This window comes from Stigmatopora argus, chromosome 1, assembly GCF_051989625.1.
Source record: "Stigmatopora argus isolate UIUO_Sarg chromosome 1, RoL_Sarg_1.0, whole genome shotgun sequence".
NCBI lineage: Eukaryota > Metazoa > Chordata > Actinopteri > Syngnathiformes > Syngnathidae > Stigmatopora > Stigmatopora argus.
The window spans coordinates 19,246,738-19,263,329 of NC_135387.1; the positions used below are offsets into that span (position 1 = coordinate 19,246,738).

At 40.0% G+C, this 16,592-nt stretch overlaps 1 protein-coding gene across 1 annotated transcript; it reads right to left on the reverse strand.

The window, feature by feature from the left end:
• Positions 1–6,068: 6,068 nt before the first annotated feature.
• kcnc4 (potassium voltage-gated channel, Shaw-related subfamily, member 4) lies at positions 6,069–16,364 on the reverse strand. The gene is made up of 4 exons (XM_077587926.1): positions 15,376–16,364; positions 10,493–11,417; positions 9,364–9,540; positions 6,069–7,809 (listed from the first exon to the last, which is right to left on the reverse strand). Exons 1-4 carry the CDS (start codon positions 16,021–16,023, stop codon positions 7,742–7,744), a joined length of 1,818 nt encoding a protein of 605 aa, XP_077444052.1. The 5' UTR covers positions 16,024–16,364; the 3' UTR covers positions 6,069–7,741.
• Positions 16,365–16,592: the final 228 nt, after the last annotated feature.

Consider the following 16,592-nt stretch of genomic DNA (forward strand, 5'->3'; position numbering starts at 1 on the left):
TTTCAGACCTCCTACTAAAACTGTCTGAATGAAGTTTGACAGCACAATGAATGCCATATTTTTGCTGTATCATTATTTACACAATGCACAAACACACGTGTAGTACTTCTGACCCCAAAGATGTTCTACCAAGCCTTAGTCCTACAATTCCATTCTCCATTCAACGCAAGCCACTTCCCTTGAGCCCAGCAGGCCCCTTTGTAACTTGATCTTGTTGTATTGATCTCACTAATCTGGTTGATGACCTGGAAATAGAACAGAGTTATCCCTCGCAGAGTATGACAGGCTTTATGTTTCCTTTCCCTGAGAAGCCCCTGGAGGTACAATTTTCCTACTTCTGTGGTGCGGTACATTAGTGTGCAGCGAGAGATCATCCGTTGTGTACAATTTCACTTGTTATTATTTATTCAGTAGAAACAATGCATCTTTTTTCATTTTCAAAAAGCCATGGTAGGAACATTTAGTAAAAGGCTCAAACAGTTAATAATTGAAATCCTCCCTATTGTTCTGTGCCGTTTGTTCCAAGTCAATTGCAATCAATGTTCCCTCTAAGCTGCGCGCGTGCGCAATTGCGCACTACTCTTGTCTTCTCTGCGCACAGCAAATCATATGGAGCGCACAAAATAAAATCCCAATTTTTTTTTAGCTGTGAGGCCGACGCGCGAACCACTCATCCGCCAGGCCACCCATTCATAGATATTAATCATAACATTTTATTATTACTAAATCATTTTGGTGTAGTAGACATGCACCTGCTTATGGCAGGTGTGATACTGGTGTGTGCCCATAGCGAACAATGATGATGTTGCTCACACCGGTACTCAGTGTGCTCAGGGAGGTTGTCTTTCTGCCCAGACAAACAAAAAAATTAGAGGGAACATTGATTGCAATCTCATCTGTGATCTAAACGAGGTCAAGATAATGGATGCATTGGATGGGAAAGGATTTTAATCAATGTCCCAAATCAATTTAAAGACTCCGTAAAGCAAAATCAAATACATAAAATATTGGAAAAATTTGGCAGACTACAGAGAACGGTGCTATTACAAAAGGGGAATCTTAATTGGGCCAAACTGTAACTTCTCGATTTTAATAATTTCAAATCTAGCAGGAGCAGACACTTATACATTCAAGAATTAATGCCTTAACACCTTTCAAGTCCAACTGTCAAGGTGCAGAGATCACAGTGGTCAAAGGATTGCGGAGGCCTTGTTAAATATTTAACAAGCTCGTGGTCTCCGTAGAACAGTTAAAGATTGTACAGTACATTATTCCTTCGTGAATAGGGTCGGCGCCTGACTGATTTCCCATCCACCTGTGGTGAAATTCGGGGGGTGGGGTGTCAGGGTTGCGCAGGCAGAATGTATGTTTGTGCATAGAGGTTGAGGGGGTTATATTATTAATGCATTAGCAATATAATGGCTCATAACTGCAAGCATGGACCCCAATCTACTGTAATGATAGGTCCAGAGACAGATGTAGACCTTTTGTAGTTCTTACCTTTTTCACAGCGAGGCCTGTTGCTTCCAAAGGGTAATCCATTACATATTAGTGCTAGCTTCTGCCAATGAAAATGCAACGTTCCTAAAAACTTTTTAGGGAACACAGTGAACACATTAAAGGCCCTTTAAAAAGAATAAAACTATATCAAATTTGTATGAAACATATGCGAAACCCAACGCCATGGTCCTGTGAAAAGATGAAAAGGTGCCCAAAAAGGGGGCTTTTGGTCGGACGGTCTTGTTCATACTCCGGCGGTGGCCCCCTTTGGCACGCCGTTTTCGGGTCGGGCTTCATGCAGACGCAGCCCCTCCGAAGAAATGGGAAACTAGTGAAGATAGCCAATGGCAGAGAAATTCTATGATGACTATTCCAAAATAAAATACAGGATGCTAAAAGAGGATGTTTAAATTTTTCAGATTTTCCGCTTGCTAACTTTTTTATCTAGAGAAAAAAAATCCCATTGAGGCCTTTCAAAACCAAACTGTCATATGTAGAAACATTCGCAAGAAGAGTTATCGCTGTGTTTGTATTATTGTATTATTTGTGTATAAGTTCTTAACCACCCTGAATCATTGTTTACCATTTTTTCTGTAGATAAAAAATGTTCCTGATATATAAGCCAACTGAAGGTCATTAATATTGATGAGCTGTTCACTTCTATTATCCATTTTAATTGATTCCTCTCAATGTGTCAGGAAGTGAACATCCAAATGGACGATGGACTATTTCAGGGACTTCAGAGGCTGGAGTTAAAAAGGAAAATGTCGGTTTATTCGACAGATGACTCGTAATGGCTGAACTCTCTCTCTCTTTCTCTCTCCCTCTGAGAGAATAAAGGCAATCTCAGCACTCGACTATAAGACTCGGCCATGAGCTCAGCAGAGGCTCTTAGGTAGTCAAGGCTCACTTGAAAGCTTTTGCATCTTTCCACATGTTTGTAAGTTGAAGAGCTTGTACGATTTTTCCCCCCTGGAGACTAATGTGATCAATGTTGAGTCAAGATCAACTTTTTTTCTGTTGATGCTGACATTCTTTGAGTACAGATATATAAAAAACTAGTAAATATAGTCTTCTAAGGATTCACCTGGTGACCAAGAAGTATCTTAAAGTCCATTACATGAGTGTGAACACAGTATATTTGTCGGATTCTAGAGTTTCCACATCCACACAGCCAGGAAGGTCCTGCATTTTGTTCCAACCAATACAGTACAGACTATTTAACCAATTATCAAATTGGTGAAAAGGTGTCCTCTATATTGGTTGGAACAAAAACTTGCATCCACTCAACCCTTAATGGAATTGGTTTGAAACAAACACCAGAACCAACGGTGGCTCTAATAAGGCTCAGAGAGCTGTATAAGTCCACTAAAAGGATGCAAATATTGACACATAAGGGTGAAGCTATACTATACTATCCTAGTGGGTGTTTATATAGTGTTACCTAAGAACTTCCAACAACAACACCTGGGCAAGTGCCTTCGCTTCAAAGATGGAGGAATTATCTCCTTGTTATCAATGTCCTGAACAAACTATCATTATAACACTAATAACAACTACAGCATATATGGTTAAATCATCTACCTTGGTTTCTTGTTGTGATTTTTTTCTCAAGGTACATTTGTAAACAGGGGTAAAAAACATTTTTATTCAACTTCTTATCGCAAAAATGTGATGACCTAGTGAAGCAACTTGTTTGCTTCATTCATATTTTTGATTTTTTTTTTCTATTCAAAGATGATTCCATTTCACCTCTGTTTTCCCCCCTCTCATATCATTAGAAATGTGCTTTTGGAAAAATTTTACATGCGTCAGACAAAATTCCACATCCAATTATCCAGATGTGCATACTTTCCTCATTCCATCGGGACCCAAAAAAGAAAAAAAATCCCTGAATGAAGAACTTGTCATCTCTTTTTCTTTTTGTCCTACTAAATTGGGATCAACAGACACAAAGACAAATCAACTTTTCCCATTGAAATGCCTGCAAATGCCATGAATCCCATTCAAGCCTCTCACAAAAGACTAACAAATTTGAATGTAACGTAATATAATACGTTATTTGTAAGTGACAATTTCCTACCTACATGTGTTGGTGCACCATTTGTGTTCAAATATCTGTTGCTATAATAAAGCCATGACACAGTTGCTTCCTCTTAGCTCATTATTGGAGTTTACCATTAAGACACACACAATGAGAAAAAAATGGATAGTGCTAAATGCCCATGCTGAATCCATCATGAAATTAAGTGACACACATACATGAAGCCAGTAGTGTCCATTAGCATTCCGCAAAGCATGCAATGCTTTTGTGGTAGTGGTGGGGGGAACATTCAGGTTCAACATTGAGCGAGGATTTTTTCTCGTGCGCCTCACAAATCGTTACATCTCCATTACCACTCACAAATACCATTGATTTCTTTCTTTTTCGACTTTGGCTCGAGTTGTTATTATTGGTCAGTGGGCTTTTTAGCGCACGGCGAGGCACTTTTGCACTTTGGATGCTTGTGGGCTTTTAAGAAGCATGTTGATATTGTCAGCCCCACTGGTATTAAACAAGTGATTGATTACAGTTTTAAGTGAAGCGGTAATTTTTGGAAGTTACCACTTGGTTGCACCTTTAATAACACTCAAACTGGTTGGTAGAATGTGATTTAAAATGGTCAATGATTTTGTCTGGAGGTGATCTACATCTGGCCGGCGACCACGTGTGTCGGTCGAAAGGTTCCCGGGCAACAAAAGGTCATTTTGCTTGTCTTTATCTACCTTGCCAGAAAATGTATCAGATGAATGTTAATATTATGTCTTCACATCCATAGTTTCAAACAGCATAATAAATCCTCTCCTCGTGAAGGCATGAATAGCCAAAATAGATTCCACAAAAAGTCAAGATGGCCCTTCTTCACATGCGGTGTCACACTGACAGAGAGAACGACACCGTGGCTCGGGCTGAGCCCCTCACCATGGAAACTGTGTTCCCTATCGTCATGACAACCGTCAACTGGGAAGAAGAGCACAAAGCCGTGAAAAGAGGGGCAAACAATGCAAGAGCGTAATCAAGGTTGACAGTTGGATCTCTCACATTTTCTTATTTTTCTGTTTGAGCTCATTTGATTTTATGAAGTACTTCAGTCATCTCTGTGCAAACATTCCAAGCAACATATGAAAACCACTCCTTTCTATAATAATTTCAATACAATCAAGGGGTTACGAGCGTGGTACTCTTAGATCTATTAAAAAAAAAGCTAACTAAGAATGATTTTGAGGTGGCCATTTGAAAATGTAAAAAATAACCTGAGTGATGGAAATAAAGTGTTGCATATGAACATTTTCTCTCTTCGTTAAATCCTTCTTGAAAATTGTGTTGTCTTCACGAGACAAATATACTATAGTAATGATTTATAATAACATATGATAGAGGTTATTTGAGTGCAGTTTTCATTTTATAAGAGACTATCAAACTAGTAGTTATTAAAGTATTAATTCTCAGTTGTACTGCTGGAGTCCCATGTTCTAAACTAATCTCCTCATCACTCTTTGTACTTTAATAAATTAACCAAGTCTCAGAGAGCTAATCATAGCACAGGATGGGACAGAGGTACGGAAAGTATTTGCAGCGCTTCACATTTTCCACATTTTGTGATGTCACAGCCATATTCCAAAAAGGAATTGTCCACAAAGACATTGGGAAAACATATTTAGATTTTTTTTCAGAAATGAGGAAATAACATAACAAAACCTGGAAAAAGAGAAACTCTGCTAATCCACAGTAAATACTGATTTGCTCTTTTCTTTCCATTTCCAAATATTAATATCAGCTCAGATAAATAAAGGCTTAAAGAATGTTGTCAGATGCATACTAAAAATTGATGCAGTGATGCTGGCCATTCAGTTTAAAAGATGACTTGGGTGCATGATTCAGACGTCAAATCAATCCATATTCTTCATCAGATTGGCAAACACTCCAGGCTTAGGTGGCAATCAAATAAACCTTGGTTGAAAGTAAAAAAAAGTGATTCAAATACAGAACGTGCCATCTTGCAGTACAAAATCTCCATTTAGCATATCTTTCTCCCTTCACTCTACATATGGTTAATGCCATTCATCTCCATTGTATGAATTTGACTGAAACACACACACAGTTGCATTAATTATACCGCCACATGTTGGGAAGAAAACAAATTACCCCTCTTTTAAACTCATTTAGTTACATTATCAAATTAATTGAGAGGAAATGTATAATTGGTGCTTAGTGGCTTTAGGTTTGAAATGAGACCAAGATTTTCCCATTTGTGTGTGTGTGTGTGTGTGTGAGCAGTAATTAGTGTTAACTGCCATTTCAAATCTCCATGGTGATGTCCTCCGTACACCTTTTATAACTTTACTGCACAATTCTACACGCACGCATACTCAAAACCACAACTAACAATCACAGATTCCGGTATTAAAACACAGGGAAAACATGATTGGACATGTAAGAGTTTTGAGATACAACTGTATTTACAGAACAAATTAAACTCCAAGGCACTACTTAAACAACATATTCAGTAGTCAAACAGTATGTGGACCAGCTGAAAAAACAACAACAATATACAGAACATTTCATTTATTAAGGAAAAAAAACGAACACTTTATTTTTAAATGCGACACTGCGCTTAAAGGGGACTATTCACTTCATATGTGCATAGAACACAAGACTATATTACACGCACACATATGCATACAACAACTGATGTGCTTCTTTGTTATTAGGAAAATAATACATTCTTCATTCATCGTACATTATAGAGCTACAAAACGAAAAAAAGCTATTTGAATAGGCCACAGTCCAACTGTGCTTATTATATAAACACTTTCTAGACATGGATTTGAATGAACTTGTAATAAACATAAGGCCACTATGGTTAACTGTGAGGAGGATTACTGTATACAATGTGTAATGTAATTGTCAATAGCAGATGGTTGCAACACAGGAAGTAAACCAATTTCGTTTCAGAACATCGTCCAGCTAGCTGCATTGCTCGGCTTGAGACATCACAGGAATGCGAGCCATATGGATGCTAAGGCTGGATTTACACAGCAAAACTAAGTGCATAATTCCGATTTAATACATATATACTTTTTTTGTCATAATTGAATTTATATACACATCTAATATAGTTTATTTAATGTTTTTTTAATGTAAGGTAATATATAATTTACATAGTTTCATGTCTTTACGCATATTCACATTTGATTTGATGGCTATGTTACAATTTGATATTTGTTATATATAACATTTTTGTTATTAACCTCTTAAAATAATTTCCACTTAATTATCCAAGTGATTCTTGAATTTCAAAATTGTTTCTAAAAAGCAAACATTCATCAAATAGTAATTTATTTTTGTATTTTCTGAAAAAATGTGCCACTTAAGAGTAAAAATGGGATTTTTCACTTGAAGCATGCAGTGTGAATCCAGCCTTTCTGTTGCTGTTTTGCACCACTTGAGTGCACATTTGGTCCCAACTCAACCATCATTGGTACTGTGAATGACGTAGGCAGATAACATTGCGCCAAATTGACAAAATGACAACAAAAGCATTCAATTCAATTCAATTTGGGTTGTCTCATGGTGAAATAATGATGAAAATCGGCTAACTTTACAAATGATGTGTAGAATACATTATTCATTAGTCCAAATTCCAAACATAAAAATAAAACAATAGTTTTATCATGGAAACGTAGTTCACAGTCACTGTTATTCTGTACAAAATCACAAGGTTTGAATTTTTACCAACATACCCACAGGCCGTTCACGGCGCAGTGAGCGGCTGTGCAATGTTGACTTCAGGACAGTATTGCATTTGATTTATTGTTTGTAGTTTGATTATCTGTTCTTAGAGACAGAGAGGAAGGTAAATCAACAATCAATCCCACAAAAACTGCATAGGTATAATGAAACTAAAAAACCTTTAAAGCAGAGGTAGCCGAAAACAAAAGTACCGGTAACACATCTATAAGACTAAATGCAAATGTTGCTACATTACTAAATAGTGACCGGCTATTACTGTATAGCATTCGATCATGCAATACGTGCTGTCCAACAGGTGTTATATACATGGTCAAAGATGAAACTCATATTCACCTTGGTATGTATGGAGAAGGGGAATCTGAAGAATTGAGTCTAGAATCCCTCAGAAAGTTGAAAATAAATAAAGACACGTTTGTACGTCCACCCTCTTATCTAAGCCAATCAGCATCAGGTCATTGTGGTCCCATCTGCTTTCGTGTAGTTTGCAGAGCCAGCCATCTTGTCTTTACAAGTTTCTGTTAGACACACAAAATAAATTATTTGAAAAAGAAAGCTAAAAATGCTATTCCATGGCAAAATAGCAATATCTGGACCTAAGGAGGATTTTACACATAACATTATCACATACTATAAGCATGAGAGAAATCAATCAATCATTTTTTTTAAATGTTACTTGAGTAAATGCATTTGTTCACTGGTACTCGATTAGACTTTTATTATGCTAACAACTTAACTTCCGTTTTTATGAGTCTTTCTTACATTTTATTTTCTTTTTTTCCCCCAAGTTGAAATATTGCAAAATTGGTTAAATGAGTTACAAAAAATAAATATATTTCATCATTTTAAAATAACTTGAAATGGTTTATTGCAAAAAATGTAATGGAAAGAGTTACACTTAAAAAGTACATTTAACATTAATATTACATTAAATAATTTTGTGGAATTTACTTTTAAGGAGAAGAAAATGGTCAGATGGCTAGTACAATAATGCCTTAGTAATTGTGTTTGTAGCACATTATCCTTAACACTAACTATGATGGGGATCACGGATGGCATGCTACGGCTCAGAATTGAATTACCCTCTCCTCCCTCTCTTGAAGATTGAGTTTTGAGATGTTGTGTTCTGCTCTCCATTGTAGAGCTTTTGTGGTGAGAGAATTATTTGACAAACGTCTGACATGGCTGCAATAAGAGCCTTCATTCTCGCGACAGTTGTGAAACCTGTGTGACAATTCACACATCTGCTGGATTTTAGGAAGGGTTTGCTCATAATAGGTCAGAAGGTTTTGAGAAAAAAAGCATCTACATGAGCTATATGAGTAGTCTCACTGGAGCCAACCTTTAGTAAGTGGCCCATTTGGATGTTATTGTTGTTTTTCCTTTGAGCTTTTATCAAGACAAAGTGCAGTTTTGCAGGAAAATGACTTGGGAGTTATTGAGTAGTTCGATTAGAGCTGGAAATATCTAGATTTTTTTGTAAATCCTGCAGACATGTGGAGCAGTGCACTTCTGGTTTAAAATTTCAGAACATGAATAATTAATTGTCTGTTTAGCTTGTGAACAATATTTAGGAATGAGTTAGTGGTTTGTGCACTCCAAATGTCCAGACCTTACACAGTTGTCCTTGCACCCCTTACTATTCTGGCAGTGGGTACGTGATTTCATTTTAACCAAACAAAAGGACACCATTTCACTAATCACAAGTGTAATTAGTAGTTGATTGCAGTCAGGTGCTGCTGTTTCAGCCAGCACCCACAGCTGCTCTTTAGGACTCCTGATTTAGACTAATCAAAATAGTGTGTGTGCCTTTAATGGAGCATATTTGCACCTCAATCATATGTGAACCATTAATGTTAATGTTTAAATCTCATTAAACTTATATCATGACAATAAAAGCATTTAATTCAATTCAATTCAGGTACGACAAGCCCTAAAGATCATATTGTATTGAAACCGCATGCAATGGTCTGGGCACTTCTAGTGTGCCTATATTTATAATTTGATGTGAAAAAGGAAGGTGATGATGAGTGAACCTCCCAGACGTTGCGCTGTGTGGAGCACTGAGTCACCATAGTGGACGCTGGCCTCTCCAGGGGTTAGAAGGAAACAGGTGGCCTCCTTCTTGGTGCGGTCTCTCCCCCGCGGACAGCGCAGGGACCATTTTTCACTGGGGGACAGCGGCTGGGTCAGGCTACAGCCTTCCTCCTCGGAAAGGGCCACATTGGCGTCGCCGTTCTGTTTGGAGTCTGACAGCAACACACACACAAAGCACATACACCGCCAGATAAATGCCAACGTTTTTAGCCACTGCCCCCGCAGGGCCTGACAAGTAGTGATTACTGCATGAGACTAGCCTTAGATCAAATTCCCTTTCCGCAACATATTCAGCACATCTCTATGAAGCATTTTGGTGTCATTTCTAATGTCTGTGCACCTGGCATGTAACATTAAGATCATACTATCTCATACCTGTCAACCTCTGCCGATAACTGCCCTTATAAATGATTATGATTCCCCTTACAAACCCCAAAAAAACCTTACAAACACCGTACGACTCGTACGGTGTTTGTAAGGTTTTTTTGGGGTTTGTAAGGGGAATCATAATCATTTATAAGGGCAGTTATCGGCAGAGGTTGACAGGTATGCTATCTTTAAGGATTGGAACCCCCATCTTTCACCATCCTTACATTGTATTTTAGGGTCTGTATAATATTTATAATGTATGATGTACAATAGTCGGTGTGCTTCAATTTTAAAGGGAAGATAACAACTTAATCAAGTCTACCTCAGAAGATATCATCTTTTTAATAAATCAAAATTCCAAAAGAATGAACGTTAGGCTGGTTGAACCCTTCGAATTATCTGTAGGTATGAACATCAATGTAGGTGGTTGTCTCTTTGTGACCTGCAACTGGTCGGCAGCCACAGCAGGGTTTACTCTACATCATGCCTATTGCCAACTAGCTCAGGCTGCAGCAACTCTGCGATCCCCGTGAGGATTAGCGGTACAGATAATGAATGTAGGATAATTTGCGAACTGCGCCTATACCATATTTACGTGAATTTTAAAAAGTCTGTGCACGTCTAACTGTAACATACTGATATCCTCTCCAATGTTTGGTTTACACCTAGTGTATGTACTTTATACTGTAAAACTTGGAAAGTGCACTCATATGCCAAGGAAAACGGCAGTCTGACCTGTTCGGTTGTCGTCGGCAGCCAGCGGACACATGTCGCTCTGAGTGCTTTCCCTGCACGAATTGCTGTCCGACTTGCCGAAGGAAGCTGAGTCGGTCTGAGCATCGGGATTGGGGTTGTGCTTTTTCTTTTTCTTGGGGAGCTTCTGCTTCGCCATGGCCAGCGAGTAGTACATCCCGAAGTTGTTAACGATAACCGGCACGGGCATGGCAATGGTTAGCACCCCTGCCAGGGCGCACAAGGCCCCCACCATCATGCCCAGCCACGTCTTCGGGTACATGTCTCCGTAACCTAGTGTGGTCATAGTGACGACGGCCCACCAGAAGCTGATGGGGATGTTCTTGAAGTGTGTGTGTTTGGCACCAGTAGGGTCTTGCGGACTGGCTCCGATCCGTTCGGCGTAGTAAATCATGGTTGCGAAGATAAGAACTCCCAGAGCCAAGAAGATAATGAGTAGCAGGAACTCATTGACGCTCGCCCTTAAGGTGTGGCCTAGGACGCGAAGACCCACAAAGTGTCGAGTGAGCTTGAAGATCCGCAGGATGCGGACGAAGCGGACCACTCGTAGGAAACCCAGGACGTCTTTGGCTGCCTTGGCCGACAGGCCGCTCAGGCCCACCTCCAAGTAGAAGGGCAGGATGGCCACAAAGTCGATGATGTTCAGCGAGTTCTTGATGAAAAGCAGCTTGTCTGGGCAGCATGCAATCCGTACCATGAACTCAAAAGTGAACCAAACCACACATATGCCCTCCACCAGGGTGAGAATGGGCTTAGTCACCATCTCCAAACGCACCTCTTCCTGTGTCACGTTGCCTACAACCACCAACTCCGTGCGGTTCTGGAGCTCATTGAATGCCTGGTGGGTCTCCAAGCAGAAGGTGGTGATGGAGACCAGGATGAAGAACAGGGATGCTAGGGCCACTCCCTGGTGAAAAAAAACATCAGATGACACTTAATCAACATTGTAACTAGTGTGTTCAACCAGCCTTCTTTTCTTGGAATGTGGGAGGAAACCGGAGTACCCTGAGAAAACGTATGCAGGGCATTGGTGAATGTGCCAAAGCCAGAGAGGAAGGTTGCAACTCATCGGGGATTGAACCATCAATCTCAGAACTGTGTAGCGGCCGTGCTAACCACTTTCACCGGATCAAATCATATTAGCAAAAAATATCTTTAAAAAATCTGTATCGTGAAATCTTTAATGTTCAATTGGGGATGCACATTTGACCAATACATCAACCATTATAGTGCCAGGTCCATCTTTACTGTATTTTTTGGACATGCTTGAAAATGAATGGCGTGTAACACATGCAAACAAAGACTAACGAAGAATTTGTCATACCGCCCTGTTTTCAATGGACAATTTTGCAGGCAGCCAGAAGATTGAATGGACGGACGCCTGTTTGTCTTTACGTCGTAGGCAGCCTGTCTTTATTGTTTACTAAAAGCCAGAACAAATTGCATCACCCTCACTAAATAAATATTCTTGCAGCTGGATAAATAAGTCTGGTGTGTATGTGCGTGTGTGTAGTCCCTGAATGTGTTTACATTGTTTAGCGACTCATCTCCCTTTTAGGATGAAACCCTACCACTGCTTTTGAGTCAAGCTCGGTAACGCGTGTGTGTGTGTGTTTGGAAATTTGTGTGCAGATTCGTGAATGTGTGTGTCTGTCTCATTGTGTCTTGGTGACACACTGTATATCCGTTTCCAACTTCACTCATGGGCAGCTCCTTAAGTGCATGGGTTCATAATATATACACACGAGGCACTATTTGCATATGAAGTCTGTTCTTTCCTGTACAAGTCCTCATATACATTAATGTGCACTAAAAGCCTTCATTGATTATTCCTATTCTGAATAATGTTTGGAGTCTTTATTAATGGAAAAAAAACTTTCCACAAACACCGTTGTGCCTGGCAGTGAGTAGAAGCTGAAGTAACTTTGTCACCGCCAAGCTCGTGCTTTTTGCTTTTGCTTTGTTGTTATGCGGCCTTTGACTGTACTGTCTAACTTATAACTATGCCTTTTCTCGCTACTGTCACAATGAAATTTCCCGAATACGGGATGAATAAAGTTATCCAATCCAATCTCCTTTCAGCTCAATGGATGAGAAGCAACCACAGAGTTATTTTAAGGGTGCAATTTCCCACTTTTTCTGAACAATACAGTCTAACAAAGTCAAATAATCTATCTTCTACTTATTCGTATCTAGATGACTGTTCAGAGGAGAAAGGCACAAATGTAGTAAATCAGTGTGCTGTCATACGCCCTCTTCAGTGCGATTGCCACAGCCATTCTAAAGCAAGTTGCTGACCATAATAAATAGGGTAAATCCTATTTACCTCACCTCACACTATACAGTCTCTGCGGTTTCATGCACACAGAAAATTAAGCACGAGCCAAAGTCTTTGATAGGAAATACAGACCTGAAGCAATTTATCAGGGACATTATGGACATGATTGGGTTAAAAGAAAATAACTATCCATAAGAGATTAAATATGAAAAACAAATTAAGTTATTTCTTTTTGTGGTGTGAGTTGTTTTTTTTTTATGTCCCCACATTTTGCAAGGCCTTGACAGTTCAACTGATATTGATGAGAAAAAGGACAGACCTAACTGAAACTGAATAAAAATATCATTGGCTTAAGTGATTAGTCAAAGTTTGTTTATCATCACGTCAGGATCAGCAATCAAGACGTCAAAATTCTTAATTCTTTCAATCACTAGTGTGTGTACACTATGTGAAAAAAAGAAGCGTATGATCACACTTGTGTGGAAACTTTAAACACATCATGAAGATTCATTAGTGTGACCACCGTGGCATGTTGTTGCCAACGAACAGACAGATACACACATAGAACTGAACAACCAGCTCTTTGTTTTGTTGGGACCGAGAATATGATGTGACCAAGGTCAATTCTATGGTACATGCTTCCATACAGTAGATACATAGCAGTGGCAGATGTACGGCCACCAACAAGAATAGCCAGCGCTAAATGTCTTTGTTATTTTAACATCATGCCATCCCCCTTCTTTGGTTTAAATGGAATACAAAGTCGTTGTTTTTCTTGGGGGATAAGTGGTCTAAAAGATAAATGCCTGAAATGTGTTCAGGTCCAGGTATGCTGACAAAGAAGGGGTGCACTAAAAGCTCGTTTCGCTCTGTGGCCATTAGCCTGCACATTAAATGCTATTTACACTCGGGTGTATCTACCGTAAAGGTGGTCCAAGAAACTCGGTCTATTCCCTGAACACTTAAAATGCTGTTGAAGGTCAGTTTATATCAGCACGTGACTACAATAAGGGAGAAATACAATGCATTTCCCTCCACATTTTAAAACAATTCTGACATGTCACACATTTCTGTGACTGCTTTGGAAATAACAAATTTGATGGCCTGACAATGAGTGCACATAAACAACCAATGGTTGACAGTCACGTTAAGCCACATTGAGACAAGCTATTGATTTGTCGCACTAAATATCACGTCTCATTAACAAACTAAAGACTGGTCACTGGCAAAACACAATAGACTGATCACCAGTCATTGTCAATGAAGATAAGATTTTACACACACTCTCCTACTGCCAGTTTCTGCATTATATTGACATTCTAAGACATTATTGGAAAGTTCATACAAACAAGCAGAGGCAATCTTAAATTCGCACCTCAGAACTGTGAGACAGATGTGCAAAGCGCTTATCCAGTGTGCCTTCTTGCTGAAAGGTGCATGGCTAAACAGCCTTGCCAGACTCCAATTTGCCCCAATTCTAACTACAGAAAAAAAAGCCTGAACATATGATGTTGCCCTCATCATGCTTCACTGTAGATAAAGTGTTCTTTTGGTGATGAACAGTGTGTCCTTTGTGCCAAAACATGTTTGGAAATGACGACTAATGAGTTCCAACTTAGTTTAAATTTTTTGCTAAACATACTAAATATCTACTTATGTACTGATTATTTAGGACTATGATCAAAATGAAACAAGGACAAGGTTATTTAGACCTATAACTGCAATAATATAGGTATGGAGTTATACTACAATGCTAGTAAATTTGCAATGATCGACAAAGTCCCCCTGAAGTATATGAACCCTACCACGGTATTATTATTATTTTTAAAATGCGAGTACTTACTTCATGCTACCCTTTTGTGTATATTCTTTGCTTATCACTGTTGTCTTTTATGAAAGGTATTGAAAAAAACAACAAAAATATATGCGCAGGAGGACAGCTTGCAAAGCTTTTTCTTTGCATTTTTCTCTATTTGTTTAACCATGTAATGAAAAGAGACTGACTGCAAAGCACAATATGAGCAGAGCATTTGATGCATTTGGCCCATCAGATGCTAGTATAAATGTACACTAGTACAATAAAAAACAAATCTAGGTGACAATAACACTCTGCAAACATCCTTTTTATTAGTTTTTGTTTTAATATCAGCTTTTTTTAAAGATATGAAACTACATTTGGTCCTTGCATGTTTAAAATATGAGATAGAGAAAATTCACATTTGATGAAAGAATGATGTACAGTGAATATTTTAAACACACGGTTTTGATCTAATGCAGAATGAATGTTGTTTAATAATTTTTGGGGAAAAAAACAACTTTTTAAAAAACTTGTAATTGTGGACATTTAATTTTCAAAATGTCCGACTCTGATCATTTGTGCTGTTATTGAGATGCAAAAGCCACATGTTGCACCTGTTCGCGCAACATGTGGGCATGGGCAAAAAAACCCCAATTTTTTTGTTCATCTTTTCGCACATTTGGGTGGTTGTACGTTGATCAAATGAATTGAAAAAAAAAGAGTTTCTTTTGGTTCATATTAATGCAGCTTAAGTCCATCTCAAAACTACCTGTTGTACGGCGAACTCACCCTGGCCGCTCTGGATGAATAGGGGTCGTCAAAAAGGGCCCAGATCTTGGGCTGCCAAACTTCGCAGCATCCCCTGGACCTTCCGGGGCACTCCTCGATGCCGAAACGCCGCGGCACGTCGCCGTCGTCGTCGGTGTTGTCGTCCGGCTCGGGGGGCTCGAAGGTCTCCAGCGCCTCCTCGGCGTCGCGGTGCTGGCGATAAGTCATCCAGCAGCAGGGCTCCACGTCCGTCTCGTCGATGCCCCAGAAGGCCAGCTCCTCCTCGAAGAGGGGCCCGCACACGTCGGCCGGGCAGTGGAGCTTGCCCGTGCGGTAGTAGTTGAGTACGTAGGCGAAGATGCCCGGGTGACGGTCGAAGAAGAGCTCCCCGCCGGCGCTGCTACTCGGCGGCGGCGGCGGCGGCGGGGAGTTGCACGACTCCTCGGAGGAGCCCACCTGCGGCTCCGGGTGGGCCAGCCAAGCCAGACGGGTGCCCGGCAAGGTGAGCAGCGTGCTCTTGTAGGTCTCGTGCCGGGTGCCACCCACGTTGATAATAATCTTATCCGAGTCCTCGCCTCTGGACATGTCCTCCTTGAGACACGATTTGGAGGGAGGCTTGTTGCCGGACTTGCGCCCTCGGTAGGACGAGACGCACACGGAGCTGATCATCGCCAAGTCGATGATGATGATGATGATGGTGGTGATGATGATGATGGTGATGGTGGTGGCGATGGTGATGCTGATGATGCTGATGACTGGCTGACTGCTTGCTTCCTTGTGTCAAAGCATCAAACGCGTCCTCATCGCAGCTCCGAAACCACTTGTTTGCCAGACGAGTGTGGATTGAGCTTTACTTTAGTCCTCCTCGCCGATGGGATCCTGCCGCCTATTCCGCATCCGGCAACTTTTCCCCGAGAGACATTCAACAGTTGGAGCAGATAAGCGCCGTGTGCCTGCTTTTTCTTTCTTTCTTTTTTTTCCAGCGGGGAAAGGCTGTTGTTGCGCTTCTTCCTCCCTCACCGACGCCAAGCCACACAGCTCCAGAACAAGGCTCAGCCTTAACCCTTTATAGGGCAAATGGCGATTTTTTTTGGCCTCATTTAAAAAAAGGACGTATACATTTTTATTATAATTTAAATCATATACTTTTTTTTAAATTATTGATTATAGATTAATCTATTTTGAAGATGTTTTCACGAATCTATTTATTAATGTGTAGAAATTAGAATGGTAAACAA

Coding starts and splice junctions, on each gene's coding strand:
- kcnc4 (XM_077587926.1), bottom strand. CDS start 16,023: ATGATCAGCTCCGTGTGCGTCTCGTCCTACCGAGGGCGCAAGTCCGGC. Junction 9,541..10,492: donor TGCCGACGACAACCGAACAG/GTCAGACTGCCG, acceptor TGTTGCTGTCAG/ACTCCAAACAGAACGGCGAC. Junction 7,810..9,363: donor AGAGGCCAGCGTCCACTATG/GTGACTCAGTGC, acceptor TGTGTCTAACAG/AAACTTGTAAAGACAAGATG.